This window comes from Acipenser ruthenus, chromosome 43 (assembly GCF_902713425.1).
Source record: "Acipenser ruthenus chromosome 43, fAciRut3.2 maternal haplotype, whole genome shotgun sequence".
Taxonomy (NCBI): domain Eukaryota; kingdom Metazoa; phylum Chordata; class Actinopteri; order Acipenseriformes; family Acipenseridae; genus Acipenser; species Acipenser ruthenus.
In genome coordinates this window covers 9675720-9697508 of record NC_081231.1, presented here as the reverse complement: position 1 = coordinate 9697508, position 21789 = coordinate 9675720, and the positions used below count along the sequence as shown (strand labels likewise).

At 45.1% G+C, this 21789-nt stretch overlaps 1 protein-coding gene across 1 annotated transcript in view; it reads right to left on the bottom strand.

The window, feature by feature from the left end:
- Positions 1-547: 547 nt before the first annotated feature.
- Positions 548-21789, bottom strand: part of LOC117970748 (butyrophilin subfamily 3 member A1-like) — a 41701-nt gene continuing 20459 nt past the window's right edge. Inside the window, exons 7-11 of the mRNA XM_059011953.1 lie at positions 21590-21616; positions 18426-18455; positions 18257-18283; positions 17220-17804; positions 548-1454 (exon numbers count right to left, since the gene is read on the bottom strand). Coding sequence (XP_058867936.1) covers positions 907-1454; positions 17220-17804; positions 18257-18283; positions 18426-18455; positions 21590-21616 — 1217 coding nt within the window. The 3' untranslated portion in view covers positions 548-906. The remainder of the gene's footprint in view (positions 1455-17219; positions 17805-18256; positions 18284-18425; positions 18456-21589; positions 21617-21789) is intronic.

Genomic DNA, 21789 nt, shown 5'->3' with positions numbered 1-21789 from the left:
GTAAATCACACAACACCGTTATATCTTTTATACATTTTATCAAGATAGAAAGAAAACAGATGCGCTTCAAAAACAGAGCAGAAGATTCATATCAAAATAGCAGAAATCAGTTCACTGAGTTTAGCAATGAATAATATTCAGGGAGCATCTCAGCTTCAGTGTAAATACTGATTACATGGAAAATAATGCATTCATCTATTGTCTAGAAAGTCTTTTATCATTACTTATTTATTAGCAGACGCCCTTATCCAGGGAGACTTACAGCTGTTACAAAATATCACATTACAAAATTAGAGGGGACATGGAGGCGAGAGGGAGAGGGAGGAGAGAGTAGAGAGGGCAGGGAGGAGAGAAGGAGAGGAGAGAGGGAGAGTAGAGAGGGCAGGGAGGAGAGAAGGAGAGGAGAGAGAGAGGAGAGAGGGAGAGTAGAGGGGGCAGGGAGGAGAGGAGAGAGAGAGGAGAGAGGGAGAGTAGAGAGGGAGGAGAGAGAAGAGAGCAGAGAGGGAGAAGGAGAGGAGAGAGGGGGAGTAGAGATGGCAGGGGAGGAGAGAGGAGAGAGAGGTAGAGGGAGGAGAGAGGGAGAGGATAGAGGAGAGAGGAAGAGTAGAGGGCAGGATGGAGAGAGGGAGGGGATTAACATATCAGAAGGAAGGCAGAGAGGAGCAGAAGAGGAGAGAAAGAGGGATCTGGAGATGGAGAGGTGGAGGTAAAGAGAGAGGGAGACAGGAAGGGAGAGTAGGAAAGGGGGTGTAGAGAAATAAAGAGGAGGGGCTCAGGGTAAGAGGGTGGAAGAGAGAGGATTTCTTCTCATCAGCCCAGAAGAGTGCAGAGAGAGTGTCAGTGAAAGTGAAGAGGAGATTGTCTGAGCTGTTTGAATAGTTTCCTGGTTCAGACAGCAATGTGTGTTTAATCTGCAGTGCTGACAGGGTCAGGGGACTCCAGCACAAGGGCTGTATCACTGTCCCCAGTACAGAAGAGTGGATAGAGTTTCTCATTGGGATTGAACTCCATGTCAGTGAAAGTGTAGATGTGAGATCTGGTCTCCACATTGTAAAAGGAGAGCTGCCCTTCCTCATAATCCAGATACACCCCCAGCTTCTGGGGCTTCAGGCTCCCGGGGAGGGGGGTCCGGGGGTCAGTGAGAGCAGTGAACCCACCTCCACTCCACCACTGCACAGTCCAGTAACCCTGCTGGGGGGTCATGCTGAACACCCCCTTCCTCTGGGCAGACTCTCTGCTGACTCCTAATCTCCACTCTGTATTCCCCCCCACCTGCACCTGCCAGTAGCATCTCCCCGAGGTGAAGCCCTCCCTGCCCAGAACACAGAGCCTGTGATCAAATCTCTCTGGATTGTCAGGGAGACTCTGCCATGTCACTCCCCATCTCACTCGTTTCCCCTCCGCAGACAGGATGAGGTTGGCCTGTGCTGTATCAGGGTCCAGAGTCACATCAGCTGTGGAAGAGAGGAGACATCATCATTATTATTATCATTATTATTATTATTATTATTATTATTATTATTAGTATAATATGAAGGACGTATGAAGGTACCTCCTTCATACCTTCACTGTTAAGATGAGCTCCTAATTAAAATATAATTTATATTGTTTTCTAATTAAACAAAATGCTGAAAACATGACATCAGTAAATTAGAATATATACTGAACTAAACCAGAGGGAAAAAACTACTAATGCAAATATTAAATACATAACAAGCAAAGAAGAAACGACAAAACCAACTGAGGATTACAAGAGGACCAAAGAACCAGGAATACGAGAGAAAAGAGGAACGAAAGAAAGAAAGAAAGAAAGAAAGGTGACAAAGGCAGAAGGTGAGCCTCTTACCTCAATTGAAATGAATCTTGAAATAATATTTACTAGATATAAATATTAACTAAACCCCAAGATTATTATTTATTATTATTCATTTCTTAGCAGACGCCCTTATCCAGGGCGACTTACAATTGTTACAAGATATCACATTATACATTATTTCACATTATACAGTTATTACATTATTTTTACATACAATTGCCCATTTATACAATTGTTTTTTTTTTTTTACTAGAGCAATCTAGGTAAAGTACCTTGCTCAAGGGTACAACAGCAGTGTCCCCCACTGGGGATTGAACCCACAACCCTCCGGTCAAGAGTCCAGAGCCCTAACCACTACTCCACACTGCTGCCCTGTACAGAGATCGCCTCGTACAGTAAAGTCTCTTAAATCGACAGGATGAACTCAAGCTGCAGTTTGGAATCGCAGTTGGAATTGTAGCAGTTCTTCGAATTTCGAACTGTAGCAGTGTTCGGTTGTCATGGAAACCGCAGTGAACGCAATGAGCCGCGAGATACGCGATCCTGAAGAGGGGAGAAGAACAAAACAAACTGAAAGTGTGAGAGAAAACCCTGACGGAGGCTCTTCCGTGACCGGCGAGTGAACAAGATCTGGAGCCCAAACATCTTAGCCTTTTCAGACCAGCACACCCGAGCCGAGCCGAGCCGAGCCGAGCCGGACCCAAGCCGAGCCGGACCCAAGCCGAGCCCCCCAGCGCGGGTGTCTTCACACTGCAGCTCAAAGAAGAAGCTGCCTGTGGAACGTGACGTCAGATTCCACGGACACGCGCGCACAGAGGAGTGCTGTGGATTTGTTTTGAGAATGGATCCCGAGGTCGGACTGTCCCAAACGATAAAGTACCAAAAGATTTCACACGAATACACAAATATGATATTAAATGAATGTTAAATTGCATATTAAATTTACGTTCAATTATTCCTTGTTACTTTCCATTGACATTATTATTATTATTATTATTATTATTTATTTCTTAGCAGACGCCCTTATCCAGGGCGAGTTACAATCGTAGGCAAAAACATTTCAAGTGTTACAATACAAGTAATACAATAAGAGCAAGAAATACAATAACTTTTGTTCAAGTAAAGTACAAGTTTGACAAACCACAATTCAATAATACAGCAGATAATAGTGATAGTTACATCAGGATATGATTAAATAGTGATAGTTACATCAGGATGTGATTAAATACAAAGTACTACAGGTTAAAAACTTGGCAGAATACAGTATTCTGAAGTACAGGATTAAATGCAGTAAAATAGGGGCTGATAAGAGCAAAATAAAGCACATTTACATGAAGGGTGATAGTGTCCCAGGATACAAACAGAGGAGTTCTACAGGTGCTCTTTGAAGAGGTGAGTCTTAAGGAGGCGCCGGAATGTGGTCAGGGACTGGGCAGTCCTGACATCTGTAGGAAGGTCATTCCACCACTGCGGAGCAAGGGTGGAGAAGGAGCGGTCTTTGGAGGCAGGGGAGCGTAGCGGTGGTAGAGCTAGTCTTCTAGTGCAGGCGGAGCGGAGAGGTCGAGTGGGTGTGTAGGGAGAGATGAGGGTCTGGAGGTAGCTGGGTGCAGACTGGTCAAGGCATCTGTAGGCTAGTACAAGAGTCTTGAACTGGATGCGAGCGGTGATCGGGAGCCAGTGGAGCGAGCGGAGTAGTGGAGTAGCGTGGGCGAAGCGAGGCAGAGAGAACACCAGGCGGGCAGCAGAGTTCTGGATGAGCTGGAGCGGACGGGTGGCGGACGCAGGGAGGCCAGCCAGGAGGGAGTTGCAGTAGTCTAGGCGGGAGAGTACCAGGGCCTGGACCAGGAGCTGGGTAGCATAGTTGGTGAGGAAGGGTCGGATTCTTCGGATGTTGCTCAGGAAGAATCTGCAAGTGCGTGCCAGAGTGGAGATGTGCTGGGAATAAGAGAGGCAGGGGTCCAGTGTGACTCCAAGGTTCTTAGCTGAGGAAGAGGGAGAGAGTGTGGTAGATTCCAGAGGAACAGAGATGGAGAGATCAGAGGAGGGGGAGGAGGAGGGAAAGAAAAGGAGGTCAGATTTAGAGAGGTTGAGTTTGAGGTGATGCGAGTGCATCCAGGAGGAAATAGCAGACAGACAGGTAGAGATACGGGAGGAGATGGTGGAGTCAGAGGTGGGGAAGGAGAGGAAAATCTGAGCATCATCAGCATAGAAATGGTATGAGAAACCATAGGATGCGATGAGGGGGCCCAGGGAGCGGGTGTAGAGAGAGAACAGGAGAGGACCCAAGACTGACCCTTGGGGGACTCCAGTTAAGAGAGGGTGAGGTGTGGAGGTTGCTCCACGCCAGGTTACCTGGTAAGTGCGGTTGGAGAGGTAGGAGGAGAACCAGGCAAGAGCAGTGCCAGAGATCCCCAGGTCAGCAAGAGATGATAGTAGAATCGAGTGATCAACAGTGTCAAAGGCAGCAGAGAGGTCGAGGAGAATTAGGACAGAGGAGAGAGAGGCAGCTCGGGCACATTTAAGTGAGTTGGTGACAGACAGGAGGGCGGTTTCAGTAGAGTGAGCAGAGCGGAAGCCAGATTGGAGAGGTTCAAGCAGAGAGTGGTTGGACAGGAAAGCAGAGAGCTGGCGGTGTACAGTCCGCTCGAGGGTTCAAGTCAGATTAACTGTATTTTCAATAAGGGGAAATTATTACATATTTTCAACGGTAACAAAACGTGATATAAATGGCCGTGACGTGCCATTACATTTTCAATCGATATTTGGGTAAAATTTAGCAAGAAACCAGCTATTGCATATTTATTAAATATTAATTTAACATTCATTTAATATCTATTGCATATCTATTTAATATTAATTCATGCCACGCAATATAAAGCGTTGCTGATAAATACAAGGAACTCAATTCATGAAGCAGCAGCAGACGTTGCAGTTCACACACTGTAAGGTTTGATTTGTCTCTGTTTGAAATGATCCCTGTCAGCGTTAAACAATTTAAAGGAGAAATCCTTTCCAGAAGACAAGTCTCTGAATTCAACACATCGGCGCCGGTCGGTGCAGGTCTGTGACCAAGAACTGCGTCCATTAAGACATCAGATTTACTTTTTTTGCGGTCTGACGCTTTTATTGTTATGATCTTTTATTTATTTATTGTCATTTCCACAGAGCAGACACCCCCCACACACTGAGCCCCTGGCAGCTGTACGACAGAGTGCACCTCAACCAGGAAGGCGTCCGGGTCTGATAAATCCCTCAAGGATACAGCCCCCCCCCCAGCGCAGCATACAACAGACAACGTTGCAGACTATTTTTAACGTCTGTATTACAAGACAAAAAGCACTCCTCACACAGACTGCTATTACAGCAGCCACTTTGAACAATACCATCCCAGTGTTCACACAGAGAAGATTTATGGTATGAAACCACGGGCATAGCAGTGATATAGAATTGATCAAGTTCAAAACTTAAAGTTATGAAACACGCCCATCTGTTTGCTTTGGAGCGTCCCACGCTGCACTAAAACAAAACAAAACCAAAAAAACTCGTTTTTAAAGTGAACAAAACAATTTTTCAATACAATTAGATAAAACAATACTCAATCCAATGAAGACGAACGCAAACCAATGGAAAGAGTAGAAGTCTGTAGGTTTACGGTTTTGTGTTGTTCACCTTGTCTTTATTTTTCACGTGAATGCTCATGCGCCGCTGTGAAGGGGAGGGATGCTGGGAAATGAAGTCTTTATTTTTTCACATGAATGCTCATGCGCCGCTGTGAAAGAGAGGGACGCTGGGAAATGAAGTCTTTATTTTTTCACGTGAATGCTCATGCGCCGTTGAAGGGGAGGGACGCTGGGAAATGAAGTCTTTATTTTTTCATGTGAATGCTCATGCGCCGCTGTGAAGGGGAGGGACGCTGGGAAATGAAGTCTTTATTTTTTCACGTGAATGCTCATGCGCCGTTGTGAAAGAGAGGGACGCTGGTAACGAGTATTGTATCAGACAACGGCTTCGATTTTTAATGAAAAAAAATACATCAAGTTTTTTGGTTCTGGACATGTTTTGTTTCCTGCCAACAATATACAAGTGAATGAAACAAACAATGTAGTCTTGTCACCGTGTTTTAAGTTTAATTTAAATAGAGTTGTTTTTTAATGTTTTTTCGATACACACACTTTTTATGGAGCTTCTGCAGAAATGGTACGTTGTAAAATCGACTAGGAATGTTTATTTCATGCAATTAAAATAGATTACATTTTAGTGCCAATGTACAGTCCTCCTTTATGCTTTTATGTTTACCATTGGTACGCACTTTGAATAACAAACCGAGGTTAAAATTGGACTTAAAATAGTGGAAGAAAAATATAAAAATATGAAATGAGTGAAACATTAAATTTATGTCCGGTTAAACGATTAACAATGGGTTTAAACGTGTAGTCAATTAAACGTAGATTTACAGCCCTACAAACTACAATGAGGAATATTTTCATACCCTCCACACAGAGATCAGCCATTTCCAGACCCAGGGAAATGTGCTGCTCTGTGGGGATTTCAACACCAGCACAGGAACAGAACCTGACTGTAGAAGCACACAAGGTAACAGCCATGTATTTGGACAAACCCCTCTGTACCTCACACCTACCTCAATCCACAGAAACAACCCTGATTGTATTGTGAACACAAATGGGAGGCAGTTAGTGCATCTCTGCCAAGCCTGGGGTCTGTACATCATTAATGGCAGGATCAGAGGGGACTCTTTAGGTAGATTCACATACTGCTCAGCTCTTGGGACTAGCGTAGTTGATTACGCCATCACTGACCTGGATCCCTCCTTTATTAATGCATTCACTGTCAGGCCACAAACACCTCTGTCAGACCACAGTCAAATTACTGTGTTCCTACAAAGAACGGGACAGCCCAGTAACACACTAATACAGCCATGCAAGCTGTACCATCTGAACCATACTTATAAATGGGCTCCAAACAGCACAGGGGAATTCGATAAAGCAACTGGCTCTCCTGAAATCACTAACCTTACTGACACCTTCCAAATCACACAGTGCCAGCCTAATGTGAGAGGAGTAAATCTGGCAGTTAAACACATGAATGAAATATTAGAACAAACAGCAAGCAAAGCAAATCTCAAAAAAATGAACAAGTAAAAAACAATCAGAAGCACAAACCCAAAGAAAAATGGTTTGATGATAAATGTGAAACAATAAGGAGAAAACTAAGACAAGAATCAAATCAAAAACATCATCAGCCACACAACCCAGATTTACACCTCAGGTACTGCGAGACCCTAAAGCAACACAAACACACCCTGAAACAGAACAAAGAGAAACACACGAACACAACCCTCACAGACACGGAGGAATCTATTAACCAAAATCAGTTCTGGGAATGTGGAACAATATGAACTCCACACAGAAACAAGAACTGACAATACAAAATGGAACTACACCCACCCCTTGTTATATCGGCCCTCGCTATCCTGTGGATTCGGATACATCGCGCTCCTGGAGTCGGCTCCCATTTTTACTGTCTAGCTGCTCATGCCTTACCTGCAATATACATCGGCACTTAGAATTACTGTGCGTTTTATTCTGTACTGCACATCACAAACAACAATATACAAAACAATTAAAAACAAAGCATTAATATCATACTGTTATCACACACACACGCACTGCACAATAACACAAAGCTAATTAAATATCTACTTGCTGAAGCGGTTTTTATTTTAGCCAGCGAGGTGTTCACGTGTGGCAGCAGCAATGCTCTAGCAAAATTCACACGGCAGTGACGTCAGCTCCCTAGCATCAAGCCTGTCGGGAGTGGATTCTTTCAATGCAGCGGGTTTGTGCATTTGAGAAAGGAGAGGAAGACTCATGAAATTAATGGAGACTGAAGTTAACCTCCGCTGTACGAATTAAAACGGTGTGCTGCTTTTTATATGAAAAATGAGAGAAAGCGGGTTGCGCAGAGGACTTATACTGGACCCTGACGCCCCTGATAAACCGAGGGCGTGGTTGTACAGTATTTGTTATCAGCCTGTTTGTTTTTCTGTGGGTCTCTCGCTACATCACAGCCCTCGATATATAGCGGATTTGTATTGGACCCCGACACCCGCGATATATCGAGTGGGTGTGTATTTGGAAAAACTATTCTGAAAATCTTTACAAAGAAACCCTACAAGAGGATTTTACAACAGAGCAAAATTTAATTTGGGAAAAAATTAAATCAATAGCATCATGACATCTGGAACCAAGGGCTTATATTCCCAATTTACAAAAGTGGAGACAAATTCACCCCCAACAACTACCGAGGCATGTGTGTGAGCAGCAACCTGGGGAAGGTATTCTGCAGTATCATCAATACCAGAATACTGACCTTCCTTACCGAACACAGTGTCCTCAGTAAGAGTCAGATTGGATTTCTACCAAATTACCAATGACCATATTTACACCCTCCACACCCTAATCAACAAACATGTACAACAAAAAAATAAAGGAAACATTTTCTCTTGTTTTACAGACTTTAAAAAAGCATTTGATTCCATTTGGCATGAAGGTTTAAATGATACAATTCTACAACGTGGTGTAGGGGGTAAAATGTACAACATAATAAAGTCAATGTACTCAGAAAACAAGTGCGGAATAAAAATTGGCAACAAAAGAACAGAATTCTTCACACAGGGTCGTGGAGTGAGACAGGGCTGCAGTCTGAGTCCAACACTGTTCAATATTTACATCAATGAATTAGCAGCGGTGTTGGAGCAGTCTGCAGCCCCTGGCCTCACTCTACACAACAAACACATTCAATACCTGCTCTACACAGATGACCTGGTCCTGCTGTCGCCCACAAAGCAGGGGCTACAGCAGAGCCTGTCACTGCTAGAGCAGTACTGTCACACCTGGGCCCTGACAGGAAACATGAAAAAGACCAGAATTATGATCTTAAAAAGGGCAGATCTCAAAGAAGCAGGTCCCACTTCACTCTACACATCACCACCCTAGAACACACCACACAATATACATACCTAGGCCTGACCATCAGTGCGTCAGGGAGCTTTAACCTGGTAGTGAATGCACTAAAAGAAAAAGCCTGTAGAGCTTTTTATACCATCAAAAGGAGGCTTTATAAAATAACTCTACCTGTCAGAATCTGGCAAGAGTTATCCATCCCATTGTGCTATATGGAAGTGAGGTATGGAGTCCTGTCAGTCAACAAGATTATATAAAATGGGATAAACATCCAGTAGAAACCCTGCATGCTGAATTCTGCAAAAACATATTACAGGTAGAGCAGAAAACACCAAACCATGCATGCAGGGCTGAATCAGGCTGCTACCCACTGCTCACCAGCATGCAAAAAAGAGCACTACAATTCTGGATGCATCTAAACAGAAGTGAGCCAGACTCCCTCCAGTACAAGGCCCTTCTAACCCAAGAGCTCAGCCCAGAAAAGAGTCTCCTCAGCGAGCTGGTCCTGAAGCTCACTACACTAACCCACACTAACACTAACCAGCTTCAGGACAGCTCTGCTACAGCACTGCCAATCAGAGTCAACCGAACTGTAACACAAATCAAAAACTCCTATCTGGAACATTGGGACAAAGAAACAAAAACCCCAAATAAACTGGATTGCTATCGAGCCCTAAAAAGAGACTTTACTCTGGAGGGGATCTCTTCACTGTCAGAGATACAAAGCAGAGGCAGATCCTGACCAAGTACAGGCTCAGTGACCACAGCCTGGCCATTGAAAAAGGCCGACACAGGCAGACCTGGCTATCCAGAGAGAACAGGCTCTGTGGTCACTGTGAGACAGGAGAGGTCGACACAGAGATGCACTTTCTCCTACACTGTGAGAAATACAACTAAACAAAGGACAAATTCCTTAAAAAAAAATGACTATTTCCCTCCCACACTTGACTGATCCAGATAAACTGGCAGTCCTACTGGGAGCGGGACACACAGCCCCACTGGCTGCCCAGTATGTGTGCGCCTGTCACAGCCTGAGGGACACACAGTGAACACTCTGCACAGGGGCGTTACTTTTCTCATTGTTATTATTTTTGTTATTGTTATTGTAAATGTATTGTTCATATGATATGTAATGTAATTGCTTTGGCAATTATGCTGGTGTCTGTCATGCCAAAAAAGCACCTTTGAATTGAATTGAATTGAACTGAATTGAAAAGAGAGGGAGGGATGGAGAGGAGAGACAGGAGAGAGAGAGGGAGAGGATAGAGAGGGGAGAGGAGTGGAGAGAGAGAGGACAGGGAGGGAGAGAGAGAAGAGAGGGATGGAGGGAGGTTGAGGAGAGAGGGAGTGGAGAGGACAGAGAGGTGAGGGAGGAGGGAGGGAGACAGTGGAGAGGAAGGGTAGGTAGGGAGGGAGAGGAGAGAGGTGAAGGAGGGACAGGGAGAGACAGGGAGAGAGGAAGGACTAATCACATGACCCCACCCCCACACTCCTCCACATACACAGGAGAGAAGGAAAGGAGGGTATGATGGCGGGAGAGAGAGGAGAGGAGAGAGGGAGGGAGAGGAAGGAGAGATAGAGGAGGGTATTGGGATGGGAGAGGAGAGAGAGGGAAGAGGAGAGGAGAGGGAGGGAGAGGAGGGTATGAGGGAGGGAGAGGAGAGATAGGAGAGAGGGAGAAAGGGAGAGGAGAGAGGGGAGAGGGAGGGAGAGGAGAGAGAGGGAGAGAGGAAGGACTAGTCACATGACCCCACCCACCACTCCTCCACATACACAGGAGAGAAGGCTCGTATCGTGTGAAGTTGTGAGGGGGCTCGATTAGGGCGGGTTTGATCATTTTCAAAGTGATTTCCACCCCTGTCAAGGATGCTGGGTTCAGGATCAAAGGTTTCAGTGTCAGCTTACACACATGAATGTGCATCAGGGCAGACAGGCTGATAGGCGGGATTGATATTTGTTTTTTTAAATGTGGAAGACCACACTCGCAAGCAGCACTGCTTAACTCTTTAAGGACCAAGGATTTATAATGTGGTTAACCCTTCAAGGACCAGCCATTTATAATGTGGTTAACCCTTTAAGGACAAAGCATTTATAATGTGGTTAACCATTTTTTGGCAGTATTTGACTCTCTTCCTATAAAAATTCACTAAACATCTATTTTTTACAGTAGCATCTTGGAACAGTTCTTTTCTTCTGAACACTCTGGGGAGCATTATAAAGCACTTCAGAAACCAGAGAAGCTTTTCACTTTTTTTTCAAAACGATATTTTGTTTCTTTTCTTTTTGTAACGTTAAGTATTTTTCTATTATTTTGTATTCTGCTTAGAGATACATGTATAAAAATGTCTTATTCTATGACCCGAGGGACCTTCCAATACTTCCTGAAAGTTTTGTTGAAAAATATTGATGTTTTTTGGGCAAATTACAAGACACTGTTTCACCTGAGTGATTGCAATGACAGAATACACGTTTATCCTCAGGGTCTTTAGAAGCAATAATGGACACTACTCTCGATTATTTACTCAAAATAAATATGTATAAATAAAATAATAGTTCTTCACTCCATTATTATCAGCAATAAGGAAAAAATGATAAATAAATGTAATTCCTGAAACATGAACCCTTATAACATATTGTCACAAAGACGGCCAGAGTGGGTGGCGTCAGACCAGAAGCAGGAAGGAATACAGAGAGACTTGGAGTTTTGGTATAGCTGAGCGCGTGATCGCGCTCAGCATTTAATAAACAGAACAGAAAATAAAAAGGTTGTAACAAAAACACAGGACACAGCACTTGTAGCCAAAATAAACAGACAAACAAAACGGACTATACAGTAAACAGACGTGCGTGATGTGCAATCCCGTGCCTAAATACAAATATACAATTTAAACACACGTGAAACACAGACCCGTTTATATCCCGTGTACCAATCTATACACCAACATTAACATATGCACGCATACATACATACACAGAACACACAAATGCACACAGGGGCAGGGCACTTTGCCAGATATACCCCCCCTTGTGTGCAGCACACATGGCCTCAACGGCCACCTCCCCCCTTAAAAATCCAGCAGTCCAGGACAAAGTCTCGGGCTGGGAAGGGAGGCTTCAGTGGGCCCATGGCTGGCCATGCTGTCAGCACCCCTGCCGGTAGTGGCACGGCTGACAGCCTGTTGGTCCCGTCCTGCAGCGATAAAGCTGCGGGGGCAGGTGGTCCCCCGACCTCCCCCTTCTTCGTAGCCGGCAGCTCCTTCCTGTGGGGCTCCGGCCACAAGAACTCCTGCAGCGAAACTGCTGCTGGGGAAAGTGGTCTCCAGACCTCGTCCCCCTTCTTCGTGGCCGGCAGCTCCCCTTTCTGGGGCTCCGGCCACCGTACTCCCTGTGGAGGTACGGGCAGCAGAGGCAGCTCCTGCTCCTCTGCTCCGGGCGGTGGCGGAAGCAGAGGCAGCTCCAGCTCCTCTGCTCCTGGTGGTGGTGGAGGCAGAGGCAGCTCCTGCTCCTCTGCTCCTGGAGGTGGTGGAGGCAGAGGCAGCTCCTGCTCCTCTGCTCCTAGTGGAGGAAGCGGTGGAGGTGGCGGAGGCAGAGGCAGCTCCTGCTCCTCTGCTCCTGCCGGTGGAGGTGGCGGAGGCAGAGGCAGCTCCTCTGCTCCTGGCGGCGCTGGCTCCCTCCGCTGTGGCGGCTGGGCTGGTGCGCGCCGTGCTGCCTTCAGCAGCATGAATAGAGGCTGCTGGGGGACACCAGCCTCCTGCCCCTCTCCCCCCCAAAAATTTTCAGGGGGTTGGGCCTGTAACTCCTCCCCTTCCGGCTCTTGGGGCTGAACCAGCAGGCATTTTCCCTCTGCTGGTGGCTTGGGTCCCAGAGCTGTGGAAGCCCCGACTTGCCTCCCTTTGGGCTGTGGACGCACCGACTCCTCCCTTTTGGGCTGTGGACGCACCGACTCCCCCCTCTTGGGCTGTGGACGTTCGGGCTCCCCCCACTCAGGCGTAGGACGTTCGGGCTCCTCCCACTCAGGCGTAGGACGTTCGGGCTCCTCCCACTCAGGCGTAGGATGTTCGGGCTCCTTCCACTCAGGCGTAGGACGTTCAGGCTCCTTCCTCTGGGCTGTGGACGCTCAGGCTCCTCCCGTTTGGGCTGTGGACGCTCAGGCTCCTCCCATTTGGGCTGTGGACGCTCTGGCTCCTCCCATTTGGGCTGTGGACGCTCAGGCTCCTCCCACTCGGGCTGTGGACGCTCAGGCTCCTCCCGCTCGGGCTGTGGACGCTCAGGCTCCTCCCCATAACTGCGGAAGGGACAGTGGGCTAACAGGTGATCCTGGTCGCAGAGGAGGCACCCCGGCGATGGCTTGTTACATCGCCGTGGATGCCTGGCCCTTAGGCGGCACTCCTCCTCCCTGTCCTTCACCTCTTTATCTGTCTCTGCCTCCCGCTTGGGCTGTGGAGGCAAAACCAGCAGGCATTCACCCTCTGCTGGTGGAGATGGGGACAGCAGGTACTCCTCTGCTGGTGGTCCTGCTACCTGGGCTGCTGTTCCGTTTATCGTTGCCTCCAGGTAGCTGAGGAGAAACTCCACACCTTCCTCCAAGGTGTTTGGGGTGTGTTCCTGCTGATAGGCCTCCCATCTCTCACTATCCATCATCCACAGGGCCCGGACGACTATGGGCAGAGACTGGGCCTCCAGCCCAGCATTCTCCAGGAACCAGCCCCGCAGTTTAATGGCGTCTTCTGCCATTGACTTTTTTTTTTTTTCCCCAAAACAATATTTGTAATCTTTTTTTTTTTTTTTTTTTTTTTTAATCCAGACCCCTCCTGGTCTGACGCTTGGAGGCGCGGCTATCCCACGATGACACCACGTGTCACAAAGACGGCCAGAGTGGGTGGCGTGATCGCGCTCAGCATTTAATAAACAGAACAGAAAATAAAAAGGTTGTAACAAAAACACAGGACACGGCACTTGTAGCCAAAATAAACAGACAAACAAAACGGACTATACAGTAAACAGACAGTGCACGGACAGACACACAAACAAACACGGTGAGTTTTAAATAAACAAGTATCGTGCTGGTCCTACCAGCACGTAATAGCAATTGATATTTAAATGTATTTCTCCTTCTCTCTCACCCGTTCTCCACTCTCTGAACACCTAACCCCGAGTGACAGAAACGTGCATCTATATATACTGTTGTGCTGGAATTCAATTACTAATTAATTACTCACTTGAATCCCAGCACGTGAATTCATTACGTGAAACCCCGTGTTCACATATTATATTTTAAATGCACGTGCGTGATGTGCAATCCCGTGCCTAAATACAAATATACAATTTAAACACACGTGAAACACAGACCTGTTTATATCCCGTGTACCAATCTATACACCAACATTAACATATGCACGCATACATACATACACAGAACACACAAATGCACACAGGGGCGGGGCACTTTGCCACACATATATATTATAAAGAGACAGAATACATGTTCTAATATAAGTATAAGTCGAATATATTGGATTCACAGTGTTTCCCAGTTATTTTCTTTGCTGTAAACAAGTTCCTGTGTCATGTTTGGACTCTGCGTGTTGCTATGAAATGTCTCTGTCCTTTAAAAATGAAACTCCCGTCTCAGTGACGTCACACAAATAAACAACCAACCAGGCAGTGAAGTTCAACCCCTCCCCTATCCAACGACATGCGTTAACAAGCTGTACTGCAAAGTATGGTGTCCCAGCAAGTGAAAGAAACGAAGTGTGTTTTAATCGTGTTTACCCGATCACGGGCCCAGAATGACACTTCAGTATGATCGTGTTACACCATCACGTCCTTAAAGGGTTAATGGCAGTGTCAGAGACAACAACTAGAGTTTCTGAATGTTTAACTAGGAGTCCGGATTGCTGGTAATTACAATTTAACAAATCATCTCACAGTCTCTGTTTATTTCAATATCCTACCACCACATTCCAGCCCTGGGGATTCAAAAGCAAGAAACAAAACACTTCTTCACTGTATTAGTGCTGTTAAACATGTTAGCTTGACAGCACAACAGTATCTATAGAAGGATATAACTGAGGGAACTAAATGTTATTTTCAGTAAAATGCTGAAGTAAATGTATTTTTTAAACTCATGTTTAAATGTAACGGCTCTCAAGCATCGACTCCTCCTCTCATCCGCGCTCAGTCTGGGAAGTGAAGCGTCAGTGAGCTTTCACAATGCCACTCCCCGGAACTACATCCCTCTTCTCTGAGTGGACAGCTAAACCGAGATCCCTGCTATCATTGGATGCTTCAAGTGTCCATTAAAGAAATGATTGATGTTATGAACTGGAGTGATTCCACCTATCGCTCTCCATTTTGTTTTATTAAATCTTGAAGCAGCCAATGATAGCGCTAGCAGGGCGGGACTTTTTAGTGAATTGGAACCCTCCGTCCTAAAGTGAAATATGGGGACTGGTATTTAGTTATGATCAGTGATAATAAGCTCAGTTACCCAGAGATCACTGAAAGATCTCAGAGACCATGAGGCTCAATAGAAAACCAACAGAAAGGCAGGTATGAGTCACAGCCAGATAATACGCACCCTCGCTGCCTGGATGAAAAATGCTTTCCTGTTAGAAATGCACTGATGGTATGGAAGTCCGTATTTGTTTTCATGGGTGCGCGTGCGTAGCTGCGTTCCAGTTATGTGAACCCCTGCCTATCAGCATCCATGACATTTTTATGAACCATTTCAGAATGTTCAATTTAAAACTAAATAGCTGCACAACTAAAATCTCATTGTTATTTTTCAGACTCTCCATAGTGTGTAGAATGATTTTCGATCCTAATGAATATCACTACACTGTATCAGCATCATGCACATCCCTATTCAAAACAGAACATGTGTGAAGAGTCAGGCAGGTACACATGGAGGTGTGACACAATCCTCACACTGTGTGAAGAGTCAGGCAGGTACACATGGAGGTGTGACAGAATCCTCACACTGTGTGAAGAGTCAGGCAGGTACACATGGAGGTGTGACACAATCCTCACACTGTGTGAAGAGTCAGGCAGGTACACATGGAGGTGTGACATAATCCTCACACTGTGTGAAGAGTCAGGCAGGTACACATGGAGGTGTGACACAATCCTCACACTGTGTGAAGAGTCAGGCAGGTACACATGGAGGTGTGACACAATCCTCACACTGTGTGAAGAGTCAGGCAGGTACACATGGAGGTGTGACACAATCCTCACACTGTGTGAAGAGTCAGGCAGGTACACATGGAGGTGTGACACAATCCTCACACTGTGTGAAGAGTCAGGCAGGTACACATGGAGGTGTGACACAATCCTCACACTGTGTGAAGAGTCAGGCAGGTACACATGGAGGTGTGACACAATCCTCACACTGTGTGAAGAGTCAGGCAGGTACACATGGAAGTGTGACACAATCCTCACGCTGTGTGAAGAGTCAGGCAGGTACACATGGAGGTGTGACACAATCCTCACACTGTGTGAAGAGTCAGGCAGGTACACAGCTGGAAGTGTGACACAATCCTCACACTGTGTGAAGAGTCAGGCAGATACACATGGAGGTGTGACACAATCCTCACACTGTGTGAAGAGTCAGGCAGGTACACATGGAGGTGTGACACAATCCTCACACTGTGTGAAGAGTCAGGCAGGTACACATGGAGGTGTGACACAATCCTCACACTGTGTGAAGAGTCAGGCAGGTACACATGGAGGTGTGACACAATCCTCACACTGTGTGAAGAGTCAGGCAGGTACACATGGAGGTGTGACACAATCCTCACACTGTGTGAAGAGTCAGGCAGGTACACATGGAGGTGTGACACAATCCTCACACTGTGTGAAGAGTCAGGCAGGTACACATGGAGGTGTGACACAATCCTCACACTGTGTGAAGAGTCAGGCAGGTACACATGGAGGTGTGACACAATCCTCACACTGTGTGAAGAGTCAGGCAGGTACACATGGAGGTGTGACACAATCCTCACGCTCTGTTTTGTCATCGCCTTCATTCCCCAGTTAATTTATGTGAATAAAAATATCAAAACAATTGATATAATGTTGTAAAGATATCTCAGCAATGCGTTTAGCACAGGAGACAGCAATGGTAAGAGTGTGTTTGTTATAAACACTAAAGCGTGTTCTGTAATAATTTAAACATATATTGCTGTTATTGTAACAACTGCAGACTTTTTATTATGACATGAACTATAAAATAATACTATAAAATAATAAAACCTGCAAGACCCATGTTATTATTATTAAAAGCAATGGTTAGCTGTGTGTTTGTTGAAAACACTAAAGGGTGTTTGTAACACTTCAAACCAGATAGGAGTTATAGAAATGAATAATAAATCAACAAGCATATCAGCCTCTAGCAAACAAGAAGTAAAGTGAACCAGTACCTGATGCAGCAAGAATCCATTTCCAGACTAGAAGAAAGAAAAAGCTGTCATTCATCTTCCCCGGGGACACCAGTGCAAGGTCTTTGTATTCTAACGTCCAGAAGAATGGATAGAGTTTCTCATTGGGATTGAACTCCATGTCAGTGAAAGTGTAGATGTGAGATCTGGTCTCCACATTGTAAAAGGAGAGCCACCCTTCCTCATAATCCAGATACACCCCCAGCTTCTGGGGCTTCAGGCTCCGGGGGAGGGGGGTCTCGGGGTCAGTGAGAGCAAAGAACTCATCTTTATCTTCATCTCCATCCCACCCCACAGTCCAGTAACCCTGCTGGGGGGTCATGCTGAACTTTTCCTTCCTCGGGGCAGACTCTCTGCTGACTCCTAATCTCCAGAATGTATTCTCTCCCACCCCCAGCTCCCAGTAGTGTCTCCCTGAGGTGAAGCCCTCCCTGCCCAGCACACAGGGCCTGTAATCAAATCTCTGGGGATTGTTATGATCCTGCCTTTTCCTTCTCACATGTTTCTCATCCACAGGCAGGGTGAGCTGGGGGTGTGCTGTATCGAGGTCCAGAGTCAAACTGTCAACTGTGAAGAAGAGAGGAGACAATAAGAATAATAATAATAATAATAATAATAATAATAATAATAATAATAAAGTGAGTGTTTATAGTGTGTTCTCTGTATCAATTATATGGCCAGAGGTAAAAAAACAAAACAAAAAAAAAGCAAAGTGGCAGCAAAGGGGTAATTGTTACTGGACTCCAGCAAAGAAACTCAAAGAATACAGCTGTTTACCAAAAATGAAGACAGTTTACTCAAAGTGTTGTGTCTCTATACAATAGAAATCTCATGACTCAGTGTGGCATTCATATGAGGTCAATGCCATGGTCACCAGCACCTTTAGCATGCAGGGTTTACATGAACCTGCTAACATGAAGTCACTTTTTATTATAGATGTAAACACAATGAGTGAGACGGGGCTCCTTGCTGTTCTTTAACCCTCCACTGTGAAAGGAATACACTGAAGAGACACATACCTGCTGAGCTGAGGATCCACTTCCATTCTAGAACACAGAAATAAAGAGAGCATTATTTTACAATCACTCCTCCTGTACTTTCTACAGTTCAGAAGATGTGCAGCACACACTAACCGGCAGGGCTGTGCTGGGGTGAGTCAGGCTGTGGATTTACACACACTCTACATACCTGATTTAAGGACCTCTCGCTTTACAGACTCTGTGAAAAGAAGAGAGCTGGATTACATTCTGCACACTGATGTGTAAAATCTATTGCAGACTATTGTGAAGAGCTGCATGTAAATACAGTAGGGTTGCCAGGGGTGACACAGAAACAAAGTGTTGTTCACCACAATTCCCTTTTCAATAACATTTGTCACAAGGTCTGTGTCACAAAAAACAAGAGCAACAATGAAGCTGCTCATACAAGAGGCAGGCTTGTTCTGACTGCCCCCAACCTCCCCAATAGCCAGCACACATCTCTCCAGAGAAATGAACTCCTCTGTCACCTTGGCTTGTTCTGACAGCCCCCCACCTCCCCGATAGCCAGCACACATCTCTCCAGAGAAATGAACTCCTCTGTCAGAGCCCTATGGAGTTCAGTGATATCCTCCTCCAGCTCTCTCATCGCCTCACTAGTGCTCTCTGTAGCATTCATAGTGTACTGTTGACAAAACAGTCGGGTCTGAACTTCACTCACATCCCACCATTGCATTATTGATAAAAAAAGCCCCTTTCTGCCTTTCATCGTTCATAAAAGAAGTCTTTTAAAAGTTTATTATAACATGCCAATAGGAAGAATAAACACATTCAGTAGGGATAATCATATTCAAACTGATCAAACTATGATCAGATAGACCTGTGGGATGAATGTTACATTTAGAAAAATAACTTAAATGATGCTTCAACACATCAAATGTATCTAGTCGAGTTAAACATATATTCCCATGGCTCCCCTTAGCCCAGGTATAGTGCTTAACATCAGGATTCATTACTCTCCACACATCCTCCATATCATGCGCTGTTAAAACACTAACCAGCTCCTGAACTGACCTGGGGTGAGGCTCTGGGCTATTTCTGTCTAGCTTGTCGTCAACTGTACAATTAAAATCACCAGCTAATAAAACCACTTCTTCAGTCTGACTCTGGGCTATAACTCCATTGAGAGTCTGAAAAAACAGCACCCTCTCTCTCCCATCGTTTGGTGAATAAATATTAACAAATACTACATTTCTACCCTCTACAGATACTTGCACTTTCAACAAGCACCCCTTAATGACCTCACTTACATTGATAGAGTCATACTTAAACCCCTTCACAAATAACATGGCAACTCCAGCACTGAAATTCATTCCATGACTAATAATAACCTCCCCTTCTCAGTCCTGAATCCTCTCAGATTTATTATTATTATCATCTGTATGGGTCTCTTGGAGCATGGCAACATTAACTTTCTTTTGGTTTAAATATTCAAACAGAGCTGCTCTCTTTGCACAATCTCTACCTCCACTTATATTTAAAGTTCCTATATTAAGAGTCTGCATTGTAGGGTTGAAAAGAGATGCACTGGAAAGTACAAACAATAGTAAAAACGTACAAAAAAAAGATGCTTGTGCAGGATTATACATCATTCCTGTTTAGAGACACGAACTTTGCTTTTTACATTTTTTAATTGATCTCTTTCTCTTTGCTCCATGCCCAATACAGCTGCATTGCGTCTAATTTGCTGCGCAGAATTTAAGAACAATTTTAAATCAGGGCAGTGCTCAATAACTTGAATCCCACTTTAACAGAGCTTTAAAATGCCTGAATGCTTTCAGCACTATACCCCCCTCTCGCTTGCTGACTAGCCGACAGATCAGAGCTAAATGAGGAGTCAGTATCACTGCCCCCGTCTTTGCTAAAATCTCCACCACTGACCTCTGTGCTGTGTGTTTGAGCACAGTCCATTCTCACAGACAGCTCACTCTCTGATTCATCAGCCCGAATGACCCCAGCCTCAGAAACAAGGCTGCGTTTCGCTGTAATACTGTGTCTGTTTTTAGCTTTTCTTTTCCCTTTGGAGAGTTTAAACTCACCCGCTTCCGTCTCTTTCTCCAACACTAAAACCGCAGCCTCATTCTGTTCTGTGATTCCCTCAATCTGTTCTCTCCCCTCACTACCCTGTCCATCACCTGACAACCCCACTTCAGGTATCTCTCCAGCCCCGGTCACAATCACAGCTTCTCCTGTCCTCCTGTCTATTTCAGATGGTTCCTGCAACTCACTTTCACCTTCTACCACACCAGACTCAACCAAACCAGGTTGGAGCTCTTCAGTCTCTCGCTCCGCTCTTCTATCTACAGCGCTGTGATCCGAGAGTCCATCAGCCTGGCTCCCCAGGGCTTCTTCCCTCTCACTTTCAGTTTCTCCTGCAGTCCTCTTGCAGTTCTTCGCAATATTCCCTTTACGACCACATTTAAAACATTTAATTGTTTCAGAAAAAGCAAAAACTATGTATTCGCTACCATCCACCCGAAACCTGAAAGCTACATTTAGCTCTCCATTCAGGTCGTTCAGAAGCATATATAACTGTCTTCTGAAAGAAACTACATGCTTTAACTCAGGGGATTTATAACCCAGAGGAATCATTGTAATGCTTCACATTACTTTTACATGACAGCTTAGCTCTCTCCCTATAAGTTAGTTTTTCAGAAAAGGAGGAATATTAGAAATTCTTATTTTCCTAGCGGGAGCTGCAAGAGGCAGAACAGACACTAACACTCCATCAATAACCAAACCTTGCTGAACAATTTCCAAAACTATTGTTTCATTTCTCAGGAACACGACAACAAACTTGTTCATACGTGAAGCCGACTACTGATTACTTTTCCAAATTCGACCACACATTTCTCAAAAGGGACAGACACATTCACTACAATGTTTATACCATTTCTTTGTTTAATATTTTCAGAATTGGGACTTGATCCCCTAGGGATCCCCCCCCCCCCAACTTTGGCCATCACGGCCGTTAATTTATAAAAGACCAAACTATTAATCAGTTTCTTTTTACAAAACCATGACAGAAGAAATAAAGGATGAAAAATAAAAAAGAAGAAAAAAAAGCAGAGGAGAACCCCTCACTCACTCTGAGCTCCACACTCTGCACACGCAGAGAACCTCTCACTCACTCTGAGCTCCGCACTCTGCACACGCAGAGGAGAACCCCTCACTCACTCTGAGCTCCGCACTCTGCACACACACTGCAAGCACTCCCGACAGACACAGCGACAGACAGACAGCATAAGTACATAGATAGACAGATAGAAACATTTACAGTAATTCTACAAATAAAGTTATGAAAACAGTTCTTACCAAGTTCCTCACGAAGGTGGTGAGCAGCTAAAAAAATGAATCAGACAGAACAGTGTGTGGTTATTTCAGCTCCAGTGCAGATTAAAATGAATCAGACAGAACAGTGTGTGGTTATTTCAGCTCCAGTACATATTAAAATGAATCAGACAGAACAGTGTGTGGTTATTTCAGCTCCAGTGCAGATTAAAATGAATCAGACA